This window comes from Fusarium falciforme, chromosome 4, assembly GCF_026873545.1.
Source record: "Fusarium falciforme chromosome 4, complete sequence".
NCBI classification, from domain to species: domain Eukaryota; kingdom Fungi; phylum Ascomycota; class Sordariomycetes; order Hypocreales; family Nectriaceae; genus Fusarium; species Fusarium falciforme.
In genome coordinates this window covers 3998180-4017623 of record NC_070547.1, presented here as the reverse complement: position 1 = coordinate 4017623, position 19444 = coordinate 3998180, and the positions used below count along the sequence as shown (strand labels likewise).

Here is a 19444-nt window from a genome sequence, read left to right as displayed (position 1 = left end):
CTCGGGTATTATGAGATACGGCCCCGCGGATGATGGCGAGAAACGGGAGGAGACCCGGCGGGATGGTGTTGGGAGCTCCGGGCTCTGCCGTGTCGCCGGGCCAGTATAAGTGCTTGGTGGGCGGTAGATGATGATGGGAGGTTAAGGTGATGGCTGAAGTTGAGTTGACGAAGGGAGTCCATACAAGGACAATAGAGACATGATTCTCATACCTCGTGAATTGTTGTAATGTTTCAGTAATCGCTGCCCCTCCGTGTTCCTGTCCGTCCGTGTCAATGCCCATCCATGTTCATGACCTGACCTGATGAATGGACCTGGCCTGAGCCGCCTCCGCCCGCCCCAACTAACACGGACGCGCGCGCCGGGCCTAGTACCACCACCTCCAACTATTTACTAGCTAGCTACCCTTCTCAACAACACCTCTTCTTTCTCTCTCTCACCCACATTCTCTATCTTCTGCTTCACCAAAAAACACCCTCCCCCTTTTCAGGTCAACATAGTCCAATTGCCCATCATGGCTCGCAAGTTCTTCGTCGGCGGCAACTTCAAGATGTCAGTTTTACCCCGCCATCCAATCCGTTGCTGTTCTGCCCCTCCCCCTCCCCCTCCATGAAGCAAAAAGGCCGCAGGTCCTACGAAGCTGTATCTGGAAGCTCACACGTTACTCTTATAGGAACGGCTCCGTGTCGTCCATCAAGGAGATTGTTTCCAACCTCAACAACGCCACCCTTGACGAGAACGCTGGTATGTCTGCCCCTCACCTCCACGTCGTCCCTCAGCTCAGCTGCCCCTCATTCTGAGCATCATCAACTGACTTGTCCCTGCAGAGGTCGTCGTCTCCCCTCCCGCCCTCTACCTCTCTCTCGTCCGCGAGACCCTCCGCCCCGACATCGAAGTCGCCGCCCAGAACGTCTTCGACAAGCCCAACGGTGCCTACACTGGCGAGATCTCCGTTGCCCAGCTCAAGGACAGCAACATCAACTGGGCTATCCTCGGCCACTCTGAGCGCCGAACCATCCTCGGCGAGTCCGATGACGTTGTCTCCTCCAAGACCAAGTACGCCACCGAGAACGGCCTGAAGGTCATCTGGTGCTGCGGTGAGAGCCTCGAGACCCGCGAGGCCGGCAAGACCATCGAGTTCGTCTCTGCCCAGATCGAGTCCCTCAAGTCCCAGATCTCCGACTGGAGCAACATTGTCATCGCCTACGAGCCCATCTGGGCCATCGGCACTGGCAAGGTTGCCACCGTCGAGCAGGCTCAGGAGGTTCACAAGGCCATCCGTGACCTCCTCCGCGGCATCAGCGACAAGGTCGCCGACGAGACCCGCATCCTCTACGGCGGCAGCGTCAACGAGAAGAACTGCGGCGAGCTCTCCAAGCAGCCCGACATTGACGGTTTCCTCGTCGGTGGTGCTTCCCTCAAGCCTGCCTGTAAGTTGTTCCTGTTGCCTCTTGAACGAATCTGTACTGACCGCTCCCAGTCGTGGACATCATCAACGCCACCAAGCAGTAAGGAACCGATATCAAAAGTAAAAGGCCCTCTTGAGACAAGGATATACCGTCTTGAAGGGAGAGCAGATAGATGATGAATGAAATAAAAATACCCATGAACAATCGAACTGTTGTGAACTCTCGGTGCCAAATTCCGCGGCATCCGTAAAATTCCGTTGTTATATATCTTATTTGACCATAAAATTCTCCCTTTGTCAACTGTAGTCAAGTCAAGTGTCATGTCGGCGAAGCAGGAATCATTGACGCTTCTATCATTCGGAGATCCTTACTCTAAATCGTACAGTTTCCTCGCAACCCAATGCAGCAAGTAGGCAACCCCAAGTTGTTCCAGATACATATACACATAATCCAAACATTCGTCTCAGACCACCATTCCCTTTCCGTGGTACGGGGACCAGATACCACGCACACTGGGCTTGGTGCTGGTGACAGCCTTGTTGGTCTTCTTCAGCTTCTCTCCGCTGGCGTCACGGAGGAGCTCGGCCTTTTGCAGGATCTCGTAGGGCGACATGTTTCGCACGCAGATGGGCTTGGTACGGCCGTTGATGTAGTGGCCAATGACCACGGGGTGCTTGCCGGGTCGGGGGGAGATGGAGAATTCGACTTGGGGGTTGGCGGCGGCGAACTTGGGGAGGAGAGACTTGATGAAGCCGCTGCAGCAAGGTTAGACCGAATTCAAATAGGAGAGTGTAAAAATGGCTGTCTTACTTCATTCCCTTGGAGCTACCGGCCCAGTCGCAGTAGAAGAAATCCAACCTCTTGCACTGCAGAACGAATGCGCCGAGGCCATTCTGGAAGCGGTCAGTGACAAAGTCTCAGGTGAGAGGCTGTGATCAATTGAATACTCACTTGGCCTTTTGCCACTTGCCGTAGTGCTCTGATCGTCATCTTTGTCTGGCCGTGTCAATCGCTATCCTCATGATCCAACGACAACCAGAGAGAGTTTGACGTACACACGCGAGGCCATCGCCAGAAAATCAGCACTCGTGCAGGGTACCCCAAAATGGCTTAGCGTGGTGGCGGCAGAACCCCGGGTAGCATGGTCTCAGCCTCGACTGAAAGGCAGCCTTCGAGTCTTGGGGGGGATAATTTCACGACCGCGCGACGACACAACTAAACTCCGTGCGCCTGGTCTTTCCATCTATTATCGACCGCGGTATCCCTCGCGCGTCTCTTCATTTCGCTCATTACTCTCTATTTTTCTTCTGCTATATCCGACGCGAGATTCCACCATGACGGACAAGCTCCCCCCGAATCTGCTCGCACTCTTCGCCGCGCGACCCCCCCTGCGATGGGTCGAGCCGCCCGACCATGCGCCCCAGGATCGCAAGACGGCGCCTATCAGCGGCGTCGCGCAATTCCTTCCCGAGCTGCAGAAGTACAAGGAGACCGACGTCTATAATCCGACCGAGAGTTGGCTTCAGGCGCGCGATCGCAAGAAGCAGGAGAAGAAGCAAAACCTGGAGGAGCTGGTGACGCAGGCACCTAAGCTTTGTAGGAAGCCCCAGCCGTGATGCTGTCGCGCAATCGCTAACCGATTGTACAGATAAGCCGAACGAGGATCCGAACGTCCGAGGCGATGCCTTCAAGACTTTGATTGTCGCGCGTCTGAGCTACGATGCTGATGAGAGAGACTTGGAGAAGGAGTTTGGGCGCTTCGGCCCCATCGAGCGCGTATGCTGTCCCTGCGCAACTGTTTCATGATCATATGCTAACCGCGATCCAGATTCGCATCATTGTCGATACACACGCGCACGAGAAGCCGAACAAGAAGAAGAAGCCCCATCGAGGATACGCCTTCGTCGTTTTTGAGAGAGAGAAGGATATGAGAGGTAAACTCACCCCCTTCCCCCTTCTGACTAGACATTTGTCTTCTTCCCTGGATGTACCTTTCAGAATGTGGCCCTCAAGCTTGCCCTTTCTTTAAAGTATACGGCGAGACACAAGGGCCCTCAAGCTTGCCCGTCTCTGCTATTCCTTTTCTTTTGTCAATCCGCTCAGCACGCAAGGTACTATTTATGGTAAGATTGACTGACACCTGCGCCATCTGGCGCACCCACGAGCAGCTGCCTTGGATGCTTGCGATGGCATTCGCATCAAGGATCGACGTATCAAGGTAGACGTCGAACGAGGCAGAACCGTTAAAGGATGGCGACCTCGACGACTTGGTGGTGGTCTCGGTGGCCGAGGCTACACCAGGTCGATGCCCTCCCGTCCAATGGGTCCTGGCGGTTTTGGCGGTGGTTTCCGCGGTGGCTACAAGGGCTTCGACGGCGGACGTGGACGGGGTGGCTTCCGAGGAGGTTACGGCGGCCGAGGTGGCTTCCGGAGCGGTGGTGGCGACTACAGCCGTGGCGATAGAAACGGATACGGCGCACCGAGCGACGCGCCCTCTGGACCTGGCTTCGATCGAAGAAATGGCGGTTATGGCGACCGAGGTGATCGCGGCGACCGCAGCGGTGACCGCAGAGGCGATCGAGGCCCTGGTGGGTATGATTCGCGAAGCGGCGGCCGCTCATATGACGACAGACACGGTGGTGGTGGTGGCGGCTACCGCGACGGCGGCAGATTCGGAGACCGCGACAACCGACGTACCGGAAGCAACATGGAACCCATCGGCCGAAGAGAGGGTGGACGAGAAGGTGGACGAGAAGGTGGGTATCGCGACCGCGACCGGGACTACGACAGGCCCCGCGACGATGACGGTGGCCGGAAACGTGGTTATGACGGTGGCTACGAGGATCCAAGGAAGTTGCGCCGATACTAAAGCAGTGTTTCCTCTCCATGGCCTGTTGGTGGGTTGTCGATTCTCGTCCTCCCGTCATTAATACACCCCCCTTTTCCACCAAGGGTAAGCGCACCAGATTATATCGACAACCAAAATCACGCCTACGGCAGTTTCAGAGTATTCCCTCGCGCCGTTCTGGATTCGCTTGTTTCTGTTAACCGGCTATACTGCCTCCCTAACTCGCCAAGTCTGACCTCACCCCTGACGGTTTCAACGACGCTCCAAATGCCTTCCTGATGGGTTCGAGACGAGGCAAGGTGGGAGGTAACTTTTCTCTTTGTTATGTATTCTAATTGGTTTTTGGGAGGTGATGAGAAAAGTAGGAGGAGGGTGACAATGGTGAAAAGGGGCGTAAGACGTTGCGCAACATAGGTAAGGTCAGGGTAAGGACTCCGTGACCTGCTGACCCTTGAAAATGTCGCCTAGGATGGCCGAGAAGGCCGACTCTGATGTATCACTTAGGAGTTCTTTGTTCAGTTGAAAGTAACAGTTAAATAGTATTGGCCGAGCGAGTGAATGAGTCGTCGTGTGAATGTTTTTGAGTATGCATTTTGTCATTCAGGGGCGGGTCTACTGTCAAAAAACATGATGCCCTCCATATCCCATGGCCCTCAACGCCGAGATCCCATAAAAATAAAAAGTTCATGCTGGTATCAGTCATTCGAACACACAAGAATTTGTCAAGCCAAACGTCTAGCACCGTGTGCGTTTCTTTCTCTCTCAAGAGCATTGTTATTGGCTCATCATTTTTAATCCTCATCCATGGCGTTGACCTCTGTCACCTCGGAGGTTGCGGCGCTCCAGTACCTGCGGTGTGTTAGTCTGTGATGAAAGTTAATGTGCGCTTGGGTAAGACTTACGCTAACACCTTGACCTTGAACTCGCTCAGGCACACACTAAAGAGCTTGAGCAGCCTCGTCTGCCGCGAGTCCAGAATGTCTCCCTCCTTGCAGACGACATAGTCTTCACCCTCTCCAGACTCATCACCAAGAACAACGCGGCCCTTGACCATGCGGGTGGGCACGCCGAGGCGGCGCAGCTCAGGCTCGATGGTGTGCTCAAGGGGCACGTCGTGCTCAGCAGGGACCTCACCGCCGGTGGCGTAGAGAACACCGGCGGGGAGAGAGAAGCCGCGGGACGCAGCGACGCCAGCGCGGGCAAAGTCGACGGGGGCGAGGTTGTCAAAGTAGGCGAGGATCTCTTCGGCCGGCCGGTTCGTCAGGAGTAGGCCCACGGTGCCAGCCAGGTGCTTCGTGATACCCTCAATACCAGGCGCGATGGCCTCCTCGGGGGTCTGGCCAAGAGCCTTGGCCATGAGCTTTGTCTTGCCAAAGAAGAGTCTATGATGACGGGTCAGCGTCCAGGTTTCCGCGGTCGGGGCTCGTAGAGATTGGCATACCGGCAGTCGGAGAGCTCGCGCCTCACCTCCTTGAGGTAGCTGTTGCGCATGTTGTCGACGCTAAAGACGAAGCAGGTCTGGTACTCGGGAATCTCATTGCGAATGTTCTCAAACAGCTTGTCCTTGTTCTCCCGCGTCTTCTTGGACACCTGGGTGAGGTGGACGACCTTGGCGCGCTTCGACTTGGGCATTTTGGCGGGTTAGAGAAATGTCGATTGATGTACAATATCGGCGCAAGAAGAATTGACCAAGGTGTGAAGAGGGAGAAAAAAAGTCGAGGTTGGTTGAAGATCCGCGCCCGCTGGAAGCAACTGATAAGATTGTGGAAATTTTTCGAGTGCCAAAAAAAAAAAGCCAAAAATTCAGGTGGGCGGTGGAACGAACCCCGCATTGGCGCATTCACCGATGAGAACTGCAGGGGTCTCACCTTGATCCCGATTCGGTAATTACCTCCACAAGGTAAAGGCGAGGGGAGAGGAGAGTAGATTTGTATGTTCAACACCTAGAAACAGAGTACATGGTAGTTCTCTATAGGCCGAGTCATTATGGTGAGGATTCTGCCGTTTTGTGCTTGTTCTTAACTAAACTAGATGCGAGAGATCCAGGAGGGTTGCCCAAGTTAAAGCCCAGTCATCGCCAATGGGATCAAGGCGAATTACACTTATTGAGCAGCCAATAGCATAATACTATTACAATGCACATAGCTACTCAAGCTGCAAAGCTCAGCCAACTCTCGTGAGTCATACTGTTTCATGAGAAACGAAGTCCTGGTTCAATTCACGTACAACAATGGACCTGCTCATCATGAGTCGTTCCTTGCCTCCGGCCACATGCCGTAGCAACTATTGCCAGCTCAGCACATGCGTGCTCCAGTACCAGATATTCACTGTCTTTCAGGACGACTTCGGTAATCTATCGTGGCTCTTTTCATCGACTAGGACAGTCATAAAGCCTTCAGGTTGTGCCCACGCTGAGACAATTCCACGAGGGGCTTTGGCCACCCGGGTGTCATTCGCCCCAAACAGGCTCGCTCTCGGGAGGTACGGGCTAAAAGTGTTGGGTGAAACATCCGCATTTCATTGCACGTGCTTTCATCGTGCCCTTTGCTGGCTGAAGAGTATGTCTCAGGCCCTCCGTCTGGTTGGACTATACAACGAGGAACAGAGTAACGGATTGTTAATGCGAGCTCAGAGATTTATTATCATTGTAATCCATATATCCATCCAAAATCGGCTCTCAGCAATTGCGGGTGCGCTCTGGGCCAAGTTGGTCCAGCATTGATGCTCGTGTATAATGTTCTCCAGCTCTCTGGGGTTGTGGTGGTTGCGGGTAAAATAGAGGGTATGAAACAATAACCGTCTTGTGGAGGGCCGAGTGTGCAAGTCTACGAATCACTGTCTTGACATTGAGTTTCCGGCAGGGCTGACCTTGCCACAACTTTAATCCCGAGGGTTATCACACTGAACCGTGAAGTGTGATTCGTCCCTAGCTTTGCCTATTTAAGGACATTGCTGGTTCCTGTGGCTTCAACTGCTATCCTATAAACTGTGGAATATGCTGAAATACGCGGAAGTGGCTTGAGTTCAGAAATCGATTATTCCCCGTGCACTGCAGCAATGACAGGGTTCCGCGCTATTATGCTACATGAGGTCAACGAGAGGATCCTTGAACTAGCGGCATGTGGAACATGGGACGACCCGAGGAGCGCAGGAGATGCATTTGCAGCGACGAGACACAAGTCCTTGGGACTTTCAACCGAAAACGGCATTGTAGATTGCGTATTTCAACTATTCCAAATCCCTCGGCCTTCTGCCAAGAACAGTTGCTGCTTCGGGAAAACTGGTCGCTTCCGTTCCGAATATCGTGCAAGCTGATGCACGGACCAGGCGCCTCCGACTCCGAGCCCGAGCTACCGCGCTACCTGAAGGAAGGAAGGACCTAGGCTACCTACCACAAGCACAAGGTCTTTTCTGTTTCTGGGCCACACACAACCTCCACAATCAACCACCCAACACCCAAACCACATCATCTCAACAACCTCATCCCAGAGTCCTTCTCGCCCTTTTCCTCCTTCTCACCATCCTCAATACTCTGCATCTTAAGCTTCCATCTTCCATCTTCCATCTCCAGGGTTTCTCTCCTTCGACGTCCCGTCCGCTTCGAGTCTCGCGCATCTTTCCCACCCTTGCCACCCCTCCCCGTTTTCCACCATCGTCGCCTCCGCCTGCGTCTGCGAACCCTCTTGGCCACGGTTTGTCATCACCTGTGCCCTACAGTCCTCCGACGCTTTGAAATAAACTCGAATCTCCACCTCGCACCAAGCACCGTCGCCATCTGCAGCCCATTCGCATACCCCGGGCCGCGTTTCTTTGTCCCGTCTTTGTCCGCACCTCTCGCGATCAAAACCTTTTCCATCGCGCGTCCGACCTAATTCTCGCTCCCTCCTCACCTCCGTCACCCTCCGACTTCAGAATCACACAGCCATCATGGCCTCCAACGGTAATTTCACCCATCAGAATCTGTACAAGGAACATACCGACCAACATCAAACAGCTCCCCCTGCTGCCGCCGCTCCTGCTGCTGCCGCTGCCACTACCGATGCCTCTGTCTCCGCCCCCGCTAGCAACAGCAACCTGTCCAAGGATGAGGTCGGATGGTACTTTGTCGAGCAATATTACACCACCCTGAGCAAGTCGCCTGAGAAACTCCACGTATGTGTTTTCAATCCTATGCGCGCTCAGATTTTCACTAACCAGCTTGGTAGCTCTTCTACGGCAAGCGCTCGCAATTCGTCTACGGTCTTGAAGCTGAAGTTGCCAACGTCTCCGTCGGTCGACAGGTGAGTTTCAATATCAGATATAGGTACCTAGCCAATTCAATTGCTAATCCTATCACAACAGGCCATCCAAGAACGCATCAAGGCCCTCGACTTCCAAGACTGCAAGGTTCGAGTATCCAACGTTGACTCCCAGGCTTCCTTCGAAAACATTGTCATTCAGGTTATTGGTGAGACTTCCAACAAGGCCGGTGAGCCCAAGAAGTTCGTCCAGACCTTTGTTCTCGCTCAGCAGCCCTCTGGTTACTTTGTCCTCAACGATATCCTGCGATACATTGACGACGAGACTGACGACGAATCTGCCGCTGCCCCCGAAGAGCCTGTTGAGGAGCCCGAGGTTGCTGAGGAGGAGCCTGTTGCCGCTCCTGTCGAGCCTGAAGCCCCCAAGTCTGTCGAGGAGACCAAGGAGGACACTGTTCAGCTCGACCCCGAGGTTGTGGACCAGAAGCTGGAGGAGGTTTCCACATCTAAGGACAGCGCCGCTCTGAACGGAAGCGCCGCTGAGTCTACGGTCGAGGAAACCAAGGCCCCTGAGGCCAAGCCCGAGATCCCCGCTGCCGACGCTGATGCTGCCGCCGAGGAGATTGCTGAGGAAGATGTCAAGGAGCCAGAGAAGCCTAAGGACCCCAGCCCTACGCCTGTTTCCAAGCCTGTCGCTGCTCCTCCCGCCCCTGTTCAGCCTGCCGCGCCCCCCAAGCCTATGACCTGGGCTAGCCGTGCCGCCGCTGCTCTCCCCAGGCCCGTTGTTCCTCTCCCCAAGACTCCTACTCCTCCCGTTCCTGCCCAGAGCCGAGCTCCTGCTCCTGCTGCCGCCGCTCCTACTTCTCAGCCTGCTGCCGCTCCCGCTGCCCCCGCTGCTGCTGCTGCTCCTGCCGCTGAGCCTGCCGCCAAGGATGCTGCTGGCTGGCAGACCGCTGGTGCCGACTCGAAGCGACAGAACCGTCCTCAGTCCATCTCTGGACCTCCCGCCGAGAAGGAGGGCACTCTGGGTTATGTCAAGTATGTGACCGACAAGGTTCAAGATGCCGAGCTTAGGGGCACTCTGGCCGCCTTTGGCGAGCTGACCTACTTTGACATTAACCGCCAGAAGGTATGTTTGGCAATATCCCCTGACCCACTGGACTCTACGTGCTAACCATAAGTAGAACTGTGCCTTTGTCGAGTACAAGACTGCTGAGGGCTACCAGGCTGCGGTCGCTGCCAACCCTCACACTGTCAACGGGGAGAACATTGTTGTTGAGCCTCGTCGTCCCAAGGCCAACGCCTATGGTGGTAGCAGCTATGGCGGCCGAGGTGGTATTTCTGGACGTGGTCGCGGTGGTGTCGACGGTGGCCGCTCTGGCGGTCAGGGCTCTCGAGGTAACTTCTCTGGCCAGAACCGAGGTCGCGGTGCCCCTCGAGGCCGTGGCGGTTCTCAGGCCCAGAATGCCTAAACTGGCATATCACGCGGCATAGCAAAGCTGGTATATGATTACCGGTTATTGACTTTGCCTATATAATAGGCACTGTGGCCCATGAAAGGGGCTTTGATGCTCCTGGGGACACTCTGCCAACAAGGCGTAAAAATATGAAGACGCCAGGGGGGAACCACAAACACACACTTGGCAAATGCCGACAGGAAGGAAGGACGGGAGGAGGCGGAGTTTGGCATTCCCTTTGGGAGGAAGGATGGAGTTGGGAACCTGGAGTCATGATTGTTCGTTTTTCAGTTTCGCTGCTTTGCGCGCTACATCTGCATCTCATCCTCGGCAACCGACGATTGGCTCAGGGATTCAGCGAAAAGGGGGGTGAAAAGGTCCTCGGGTGGGAGCTTTGGTTTGGCATCATTACTTTCTAATGACCGTGTATATTCTCACAAAAGCGAACGTGAGGGCGATAGAGGCGGGACTCGGGGAGTTGAAGCGAGCATGGGGAGCGATGGATGGGAGGACGGTTAGGGAACAATGAAATAGTTGGAGGCGGAGGTGAGCCTTTGCCTGGATGTACGAGAGGGTCTATAGGGAGACCGTATATTGTACACTTTACTGTGCAAGTAGCCATCAGTTCCTTTGGTTTCTGAAGCATATTGTAAAAGGGGCAGTGTGAAGAAAGTGTGAAGACGAGACAGATACCACAGAGTGTCGGTGAAGAGCCAAGTTCAAGACAGAGAGTCAACCATGATGCCGCGGGTTGGATGAGGCAACGTAACATCTATGGATACATGCAACGCAAAAGCCAACAAGGTGATGACGGTTCATGATGGCAAAAGGCGGATGCGAGTTTCAGTTCAAAGAACTTGGCAAACGAAGCTCGTGGGTAGAACCGGTGGAATGGTTCGCCGCATCTGATGTTGTCCGTCTCTCAAGGTGCTGTTGGTCAGGTCCTTTTGTTGGTATTTCACATACGGGAGGGACTTTTGATCAGCGGAGGAGACGTATTTCGTAATTGATGCATGGTCCCATTGCATTATGGTCCTCTTTTTGCTAGCCGGCCGCTCGCTCGGCGGCTGGTCGGGGCCTATTCCCGGGGGTAGGGCGCAAAGTCCGGGGCGTGGCCTCCGGGGGGGAAGAGGGTTCTTACTCCGACCTTCTTAATGCAGGCGGGGGGAGGAGAAGCATTGAACAAGAGGTCATGTGAGACCGGACGAGGGTTCGGGTCAGGATGAGGCTCTGGGGGAAAAAAGGGAGGGGGCTTGCGTGCCGAGAGATCCGGGTGTGTAAGACGATCGGAGGGGAGGGAAATAGGTAGGTAGTCTAGCATGGCTTGAAGATAGCGGATGGAGGTGTAGCCAAGGCGGGAGCGTACATAGTATTGAGCTTGTCGGAGAGCTTCTTCGAGTTAATAGACTTTAGGGATTCAACCCCGCAAGAGCGCAGGGCAGAGATCAACGATGGCCATGGCATTTCTTCGATACTTGATTTCGCTTGTTGTTTCTATAGTGGGATAAGGATCGACATAGAACACCAATTCCGCAGGCACGTCTGGAAACATTTCTCGGGGGAATAAGTGAGAAAGTGGGTGATCGTCGTGTGTCCCCTGATCTCTGGCCTACCAAGTGCCGACATGGCGGCGGAGTATTCCGCGTGCATTACATACATTGATGGAGAACAATATTGTAGTGTTGGAGTTGCAATGCAATAGCGTTTGATTATCTTGATCATCGGGGCGCTGCACCTCGCGTTTCGAGAGTCGGCCCTGTTGGCGTGTTGGTTGCACACAGTAAGACGGGATGGTTTCAACGGAGACAGGACGGACATGCTGTTGGCCCCGCGGGCCGCTTTCCAATCACGGACGGTTATACGGATAATAGTAACTAATAATGGATGATAATTGAGGGAGGGGGGCGTGACAGGGGCTTCGGACTCGTTGTACTGTAATAATTACTCCCTGGTTGATCCCGAGAGAGAAAAGTCAGGACAGGAAATGGGGCACTTTTGAGTGGCTAAGCTGAGTTCAATAAGAGGCTTTGAAGATGAAGCTCGTATGCAGCGTAGATGAAACACAAAATGCAAACCATAACTAAGAATCAATTCTTACAAACCAAATAATAGTAACAGGACACAAATATCGGTGTGGGGCCTACTCCATTGAAAACAGAAGAGGCCGAGGAGAAGGAAGAGAATCCATAGGTGACCCCAGACGCGGAGAGGGGCCGCTTTCAAAGGTGCCAAGGGCAGCGCCAAAAGTTCCTCTGGGTGGGAGACACCGACCTGAGGACACACGATGCTTGGTCGAGGTACGTACTCGTACCCAGGAGTTTGGGTCGCTTGTCGCTTGTTCGGGGGATTTGACGAATGAAGGGCGTCGGGACAAAGTACTTTTGCGAACAGCTGTTGGTTGGCTGTGGAAGAACAGCGGAGGGCACTTTTTTTTCCTGCTGTGTTGGCTTTTGCGCATAGCACTGTCGCAGTGTGTAATGAGACGGCGTTTCGGAATGAGTAATAGGCTCCGAGAGGAAGGCATAACAAGTAGGTTATGCAGAGCCATAGGATTTCAGAAAAAGAAGATCTCGGCTTGGCTTGGATAGACCCTGTTTTTGCTCGATTAAAACGGATGACTTGCAGGTCCACGACACACGCACGAGGCCCGAGGCGACCCCGGACAATACGGTCGAGACCCGGCCGAGATGTTGAATGTGGCGTATGTACGTCCGAGCCGGCGGCTTTTGAATCTCTGCGCCAGCTGGGAAAGGGCTGGTGCTATTGAGATGGGATAATAAGCCACATGTTGCACAGAAGGATCAAGTGCCGCAGCTGGAGGGTACTGCACCCGCATGTTAATTGTGGTAGAGTAAGTAATCCAGTCATGAAGATGCCCTCAGGGACCTTTTTTTGGTGGTGTTTCTCAACCGTGCCGTTTTCCGTGGTACCTACCCATCCGGGACTAGCGGCTCTGTCTGAGGGACGTCCGGTGGGGCCGTGGGCCGTGGCTTCCCTGTGCGCGGCGTGCGTGCGTGCGGTTCTGTGGACCCGCAGTCGCGGGACCTTTTGGCGGGAAGGTGGCCGGGGGTTCCCAAAAGAGCCCTTTCCAGTTTTGAACCTGCGACTTGGCTTGGGACCTGCCAGGTCAAGCCATCCGCATGCCATGAGCCATGTGTTGTGCTTGCCTTCTTGGCCCGGGTTCAGGATCAATGCTCCTCGATCGAGTCGTATTACGCCCCATCACCACTTCTCCTCCTCCTTCATCTACCCCCCTCAGCCTTGCGCACCATAGAGATCCGCTGTCTCAAACCCCTAGGGCTGTATTGTATTCGGGGATCGACACCCAGCGCGGAAGTGCGGCGCAAAGCAAGCTCGTCATTCCCTATCAGCGAAACCCTAGACAACCTGCCCGTACCGTCCAGTACCGTACCCTTCCTGCGCGCTTGCGGTTGCGCCTCGACCCTTCAAGGTGCGTAGGTTGCGGATCGCATCACAATCCCATCCCAGGTTCCTAAACCCAATCACGGCCCCGTCGCATCAGATCCCCCAATGTGACTAACTCGAACGTCGTTTTTAGGCGAATCTCGAAGTCGAGCGCGCTGCGGCAGCCTCATCTCGCCACCCTGAGCCGGTGCTTTGGTCCACATCCACACCCTCAACGTCGCTTTCCCTTCTGCGAGGGACCCCCCCAGTCCCAGTCGCAGTCCCGTCCTTTCTCCATCCATCCTCTCACCTCTCCTGACGGTGATTCCTCCCTCTCCACTCCCTCCCGGCCTCTGCGCTGCGCTGCGTGGGCCCTTTTGGAAACGGCTGACGTCGCCTTGTGCTGGCTGTTGCCCTGACCTTCGATCCTAGCCCCCCCGAACAAAAGAGCCGCCGCGCTTCCATTCCTCTTCCATCCCCCGTCGAAGCCAAACGGAGACTCGCCCTGGCGCCGGCACCGACAGGCCCGAATTCAGAAGCACACCGTTGTTGCTGCCCTACTCTACTCTGCCCACGCCCCCGTTCGATCCAACGATCCTCAAACATTCTCAACCCCCTGCGCCCTCGGCCCCGGGACATCTTCCATGACGGATGCTCGTTTCCTCGGGTCCACGCTGACTGTCCTCGTGTCGTCTGCCTTCTTCTGTTGGCTCGCTCGCTTTTCTCCTTCAACATCTCTCTCCACAAATCTCCAGAGCGGGTCGGAATGATCAACCTTCTCAGTCTGCCGCCCTCTACGGAGACTCCTGCGGCCAATGTTGGTTGAGCTCACGCCCCAGACTTCTCATCCGTCATTCCCGCTCCGTGTCGGCCGGTCGCGAGACCCTCTCGAGCCTCATATATAAGCCTGGCCTGCCCCATGGAACCCCGTAGGGTGTCGCTCGACGACGATGGATCATCCACGATCGCTCCTGCGTCGCCGCCTCTCCGGCGGCGTGTCTCGATGGAAGAGGATCTCTACTACCAGCGTATCATGACAAGCCCGCGCCGACCTTCGCAGCCGCCCCCATACCAGCAAGAGCCTACATCAACGTCAACTACAGATCGTTCAGCAAAGGGGAAACGCCTCGCGAGCGGTGGGGGCGGCCAGAATCAAGTTCGCCCAGATACAGCAAAGCAAAAGGAACCACTGCCCGACTACAAGAGTTACATATCCCTCGAGGGCGTCTTTGACAAGAAACACGAGATCGAGAATACAATAAAGAGGGCCGAGGACCGTCAATGGCATCCCGTCTATGTGACACTCAACGGGACCGCACTCAGCATTTATGGGGCGAAGAAGGCTTGGGGATGGGGAAGGACTCGTGATGATGGACCATCAATCGACCCAGACAACCCTCCATGGATGAAAAAGGGCAAGCTTGAAAAAACGTACAGCCTACTCTATGCGGATGTTGGTATCGCCGCCGACTATAAGAAGTAAGCTATTCTGTCTCGTGACCAGGTGGTGGTGCAATTCATGTTCATATACTAATATCATTTAGGCGACGATATACCATCCGTGTTCGCGCAGAGACGGACCAATTTCTTCTGTGCTGCGTTGAACTGAGTACCTTTATCAAGTGGCTCGAAGGACTGTTTGCCGCCATCGACATCGCTCTCCCTCTAGAGGACCGAGACTTTCCCCGTGATATGTCCATCCCCCGGATTCAACGGATTCGCTGGTTTCACGGACAGGCCCCAACCGCCACTGCCATTGACCTTTCGGAGTTGGGTATTGAAGAACCTCCTGAAGAAGTCTCGGAGAATCCAGATGTGGAACGGCTATCGACACGTACGGTTGTGGCGCCAGACTCTCAGACCAGAGTAGAGCCGGAGCTCGAGGTTGATGGGGATGAGGAAGAAATAGCAGAGCCTCCTCCGCGAATAGACCCGATCCGCCGTCTCAGCACGACGTCATACAACAACCTAGGTATCGACCCTGTCGATGGCAAATGGATCCCGGAACATAGGTGGTCAAGTGCCCACGACATGCTGTACGCCAAGCTATGCTACAGCAACCTCTTGTTCAGGAGTCCCCGCAAATCTCCATACATCATCAGCAAGGGGAAGAAGTGGTACGTTGATTGGACGACAGGCCGCATGGTCAGGGTTCTACCACCAGCGTACGGAGAGATCGACTATTTTGGAGCTTGGCAAACTGTTCATACCGAAAACAGGAGGATATAGACCGGCCGATCATAAACACGCATACGAACATTCCCTATTCTCAAGACTTGGACCCTCAGGTTCTCAGATCTCGATATACTCGACTACATCCACCACAAGACAAACCAACACATTACCTCCAAGGGACCAGCCACATCCCAATATCGCACAACAGCAACCTACCTCCCGACAATACCTCATCTACATTTTAGAGCCGACGATGAACTCGCACGACGCGGGATTAAAGACTTACAGGGCACGGCGCTCACCATCTCATTTCTTTGATGATTGTACATACTTTGCATAACCGGCGCATTCAGGGGTTGCATAAGCCAACGGTGGCCAAGACTTATGATCATGGGCCGGAGTTTCAGTTGTTTTGTTATTTTGGTTAAAGCTCTTTTCGCGGTGCATGGCATGGGGGGGATAATACTTGCCCATGGATATTGTACATGATTTTGTATATACACGACTTTCGCTAGCACGCAGTCACCATTGACTGTTGAGTTGCTTGTACATAGGTACCTATGAGGACAAATATCAGGATATAGCTCCTCGTCATGAAATGACTGCTCGTTTTTAGACATTGATTCGTAAGTAAACGCCGGTATACAAGATGAAAAGTATGGTATCATATGAATGTGTCGCCTCCCAAGGACCCCTCGATGCATGCCATTCCACCGCTACGGCCGGCCATGTTGCAGCAGCCTTGTAACGTTCCAATTGCTCCACAGCACCTCCTACACTCCATCCACTACGTTGTCGTAGTCGTCGGCGGTGGTGCTCGCCCACCACCACTCGCCGCCTCGACAGCCGCAATACCCTCCCTCGTCTCGGCGGCCACCTCATCGACGAGCGGCCGCAGGGCGTCATTTGCACCTTGCACGTCGGCGACGACGGCCTCGAGGGCCTCGAGCAGCGAGCGGATCTCGTCGCGCTGCCGGCGGACCTCGTCATGCAGCAGGGCGTTTTGCGACTGCGTCGTCTGGAGGCGCGCGTTGAGCTGCGACTGGTGCGCCGTGAGGGAGGGCGTCATGTGTGCGGCGAGGATGGCGGATGGGGGGAGGAGGTGAGGTCTTGAGTATAACATGTTAGTGGAGGAGAAACTCGAGAAGGGTTGGAGGGGCATACGGTGTTGGTTGTGCTTCTAATGTTGATTCGGCGCGGCGGCGAGAGGCGTCGCTTATGAGACTCTCCAGGTCATTGAGCTTTGGCACAACCTGCCTCGTAACAAGAATACTCTCGAATTCTTTCTAATCCTCAGTGTCAGCGACAAGTCAATGCTTTCCTCCACAGACAGAGGAACAAGCGTACCTCGCACTTCTCCCCCAGCTTCTCAACCATCTGACCCTGCACCTGCCTCAGCACGCCCTCTGCCCTTTTCGCGACGGTAGGATAGCATCCCGCGACGTTTTCCCATCCAATCTTGCCGAGCGTCTTGCGGAGGGAGCGCGAGTAGAGCTCCTGCAGTCGCGCGGCGCGAGGGCCGGGCGTCACGGCTGTGTGGCGCTGGGGCAACGGAGGAGAGGCCGGCTGTTCCTCGGTGGGCTCGTTCTCCTGCGCCGGTTCGGCGGCCGGGGGGTTGTTGTCTGGTTGCGGATCGGGTGCCATTGGATGGTGTGGGTAAAATGGTGATGCTTGTTTCTTGGTGTTGTAGTGCAGCGGCGGGAGACGCGACGGGGCGATAAGGTGCGACGCGTGGGGTTATCGCACGTGTTGATGGGTTTTTCCAGTTGGTGGCGGTGCATGAGGGGTCGGTTGTGGCTTGAAAGCCGTTTCCCCTCAGTGATGAGAAGGAGGCTGTCCCTGTGCTGATATTGTCGCAGGGTGCGGTCTATGTATTCGAAGTCTATGTATACGTCTAGGAAATAGGCTTGTCAAAGCCGAGTGTAGTTTTCTGTTCTGTGTCTGTATGTTATGTGTGGAGGGTCTCTCCAATCCTTCGTCATGGCTCATAGCATCTAGGGTCCCAATCCCAATCCCTCTCCCAGTGTGTGGTTACTCCTCCCAGTTCAAAAGTCTATAGGGTATCGGTTATAAATCCCAAGGAAATATTGTCGTTCGTCTGTTGTAGTTGTAGTAGTCATCGGAGACTCTTAGTTGGCAGCCAGGATCACAGCCGCGTCGGCATCTGACGAGCGGTCTTGTTTGCCGCCATTCCGTCGTCTCTCTTCCTCCTCTTTCTTCTTCCTCTCTACCTCCCTTTGTCGCTCATGGCTAACATAGGTGGCATATCGGAGTGTGCCCAGCGTGAGAACAGCCATGAAGAGAATACCCAGCACTGATCGACGGATCAGAATCCAGCGTACTGCCTCAATCTCTGACTTGGCATCGCTACTAAGTACGATGCTGATCTTGTAGTTGATTTGCTGGACCTGGAATGCTGTCAGCTAACCACGTTTCCATACCCCGTATCCAGCTGAGAGAAAACTTACTGCGCTCTGCACCACCTTCTGCTCTTCGCTCACTGCCATCTTGCGGTCATTGAACAACCCTCGCACATTGTCATTCAGTGTCAAGACCTCCTGGTTAAGGGACTGGGTCAAGATGTCCACCTCATGTTGCAGATGCGTTCGTTGTTGACGTAGCTGCTCCTCTTCGAGCCTTCGGTTATTCCTGATCTCCGTGCTAAGTTCTGAGCAAGCTGCCGTAAAGAGGTATGTTTCCTGGTCAATACAGTCAGCCCCCTGAACCACTTCTCCGAGTGCAATTAGAGCTCACATTTTCCACATCACTCTTGCTAACCAGAGTCGACTGCGCAATATCAAGATTTTGTGCGAGCAGCGCCCTAATTGCCTTCATGGCTGTTGTCGCCTGTTCCTGAGAGTATCCCCCTTCTTGCAGCTGCTTGACCAGCGAGTAGCTGTCAAAGTGATGGATATATGGTGGCGGACACATGGCAGGGCCAGGCCTCATAGTCTCGGGGGGTTGCATGTGCAGAACAGCCTCCAGGGGGCCGCTCTGCTTGGCCTCTTCTCGAGCCAGCCTGGCCCGCTCCTCCTGGGGTGTTTCATTCTCTTTCGGCTGAGGTTTGCTGCTCGTCGCTTCGCCGGACTGGGTCGAGTAGTTCTGGCTAGGCGTATCGGATTCCGAGGGAGTCTCTTCGGTCGGGGTAGGTTGGGGTGGTTGTTGCTCGGCAGTGCTCTGGTTTGCCACAGGCCGACTGGCCGCACCGCCGATAACACCAGACGAGGCATTGAGCGACCGGACCTTCTCGCTGCCAATTGGCTGAGGTTCAACAGCCTTCCCTCGTCTCCGCGCAAAGGTTCCTCTATGCCGTGTGAACGCCGCGGCGCGAGGAGCTGTGCCGATGGCTCGCAGCACGTGCGGGCTCAGAGACCTCAACCGGGCAGTGGCTGTCATTGCGGGTAGGGAGACCCCGCAGGTAGGTCGGGGGCTAGTGTAGACTACCGGGCTCGAGGTGATGCACTCATAGGGGCAGGATTCGATTCGGTGCGAGTAGGAGGTTTAACATGTGAGACGCCATATGAGGGAGGATGCAAGTGTTCCTCCTAACGTACGTAGCAAAACGGATCCGACGTTGGGAGGTTTCGGAGCGGAATCGGCAACTACCGTCCAGAGTAACTTAATTTAGGTACCTGCTTAAGTGACTTGGCTCCTGCACGTGGCGTCATCTTAACCACTTGAACGTTAGGTAGGGGAAGGTTCCATTATTCTGGGGCAGGACTGCCGATGTTAACCGCAGGGGTTGAGGTACGTACCCACTCCTTTTCTTCATTGTCACACTGTCAGATATCAACAACGGGAATCTCAAAGGTTACAGACCCCAAGTACGAGTGAGTCTCTTATTACCGCTTTGGATAATCCTCATATACTATCCTTAACCGATTCTTGTACCTAGAATACAGCTGATAATCT

The 19444-nt window shown here is 54.6% G+C and overlaps 8 protein-coding genes across 8 annotated transcripts; 4 read left to right on the top strand and 4 right to left on the bottom strand.

The window, feature by feature from the left end:
- Positions 1 to 514: 514 nt before the first annotated feature.
- On the top strand, positions 515 to 1512 carry NCS54_00594600 (Triosephosphate isomerase; the record flags this gene model as incomplete). Its single annotated transcript, XM_053151427.1, has 4 exons — positions 515 to 552; positions 674 to 744; positions 828 to 1430; positions 1481 to 1512. The coding sequence occupies 4 exons, from the start codon at positions 515 to 517 to the stop codon at positions 1510 to 1512; spliced, it is 744 nt and encodes a 247-aa protein (XP_053007402.1).
- A 360-nt stretch (positions 1513 to 1872) lies between these two features.
- Positions 1873 to 2399, bottom strand: NCS54_00594500 (Hypothetical protein; the record flags this gene model as incomplete). Its single annotated transcript, XM_053151426.1, has 3 exons — positions 1873 to 2164; positions 2220 to 2302; positions 2361 to 2399. The coding sequence occupies 3 exons, from the start codon at positions 2397 to 2399 to the stop codon at positions 1873 to 1875; spliced, it is 414 nt and encodes a 137-aa protein (XP_053007401.1).
- A 344-nt stretch (positions 2400 to 2743) lies between these two features.
- On the top strand, positions 2744 to 4278 carry NCS54_00594400 (RRM domain-containing protein; the record flags this gene model as incomplete). Its single annotated transcript, XM_053151425.1, has 4 exons — positions 2744 to 3005; positions 3058 to 3185; positions 3238 to 3343; positions 3578 to 4278. The coding sequence occupies 4 exons, from the start codon at positions 2744 to 2746 to the stop codon at positions 4276 to 4278; spliced, it is 1197 nt and encodes a 398-aa protein (XP_053007400.1).
- Positions 4279 to 5048: 770 nt separating this feature from the next.
- Positions 5049 to 5889, bottom strand: NCS54_00594300 (Ribosome assembly factor mrt4; the record flags this gene model as incomplete). The annotated part of the gene is made up of 3 exons (XM_053151424.1): positions 5049 to 5106; positions 5160 to 5639; positions 5699 to 5889. The coding sequence occupies 3 exons, from the start codon at positions 5887 to 5889 to the stop codon at positions 5049 to 5051; spliced, it is 729 nt and encodes a 242-aa protein (XP_053007399.1).
- A 2295-nt stretch (positions 5890 to 8184) lies between these two features.
- NCS54_00594200 (Hypothetical protein) lies at positions 8185 to 9967 on the top strand (the record flags this gene model as incomplete). The annotated part of the gene is made up of 4 exons (XM_053151423.1): positions 8185 to 8409; positions 8463 to 8537; positions 8599 to 9624; positions 9680 to 9967. The coding sequence occupies 4 exons, from the start codon at positions 8185 to 8187 to the stop codon at positions 9965 to 9967; spliced, it is 1614 nt and encodes a 537-aa protein (XP_053007398.1).
- Positions 9968 to 14276: 4309 nt separating this feature from the next.
- On the top strand, positions 14277 to 15586 carry NCS54_00594100 (PH domain-containing protein; the record flags this gene model as incomplete). Its single annotated transcript, XM_053151422.1, has 2 exons — positions 14277 to 14836; positions 14902 to 15586. 2 exons carry the CDS (start codon positions 14277 to 14279, stop codon positions 15584 to 15586), a joined length of 1245 nt encoding a protein of 414 aa, XP_053007397.1.
- A 733-nt stretch (positions 15587 to 16319) lies between these two features.
- Positions 16320 to 17185, bottom strand: NCS54_00594000 (Hypothetical protein; the record flags this gene model as incomplete). The annotated part of the gene is made up of 3 exons (XM_053151421.1): positions 16880 to 17185; positions 16697 to 16818; positions 16320 to 16641 (listed from the first exon to the last, which is right to left on the bottom strand). Exons 1-3 carry the CDS (start codon positions 17174 to 17176, stop codon positions 16320 to 16322), a joined length of 741 nt encoding a protein of 246 aa, XP_053007396.1. The 5' UTR covers positions 17177 to 17185.
- A 476-nt stretch (positions 17186 to 17661) lies between these two features.
- NCS54_00593900 (Hypothetical protein) lies at positions 17662 to 18928 on the bottom strand (the record flags this gene model as incomplete). Its single annotated transcript, XM_053151420.1, has 3 exons — positions 17662 to 17940; positions 18001 to 18231; positions 18287 to 18928. 3 exons carry the CDS (start codon positions 18926 to 18928, stop codon positions 17662 to 17664), a joined length of 1152 nt encoding a protein of 383 aa, XP_053007395.1.
- Between the last annotated feature and the right edge of the window lie 516 nt (positions 18929 to 19444).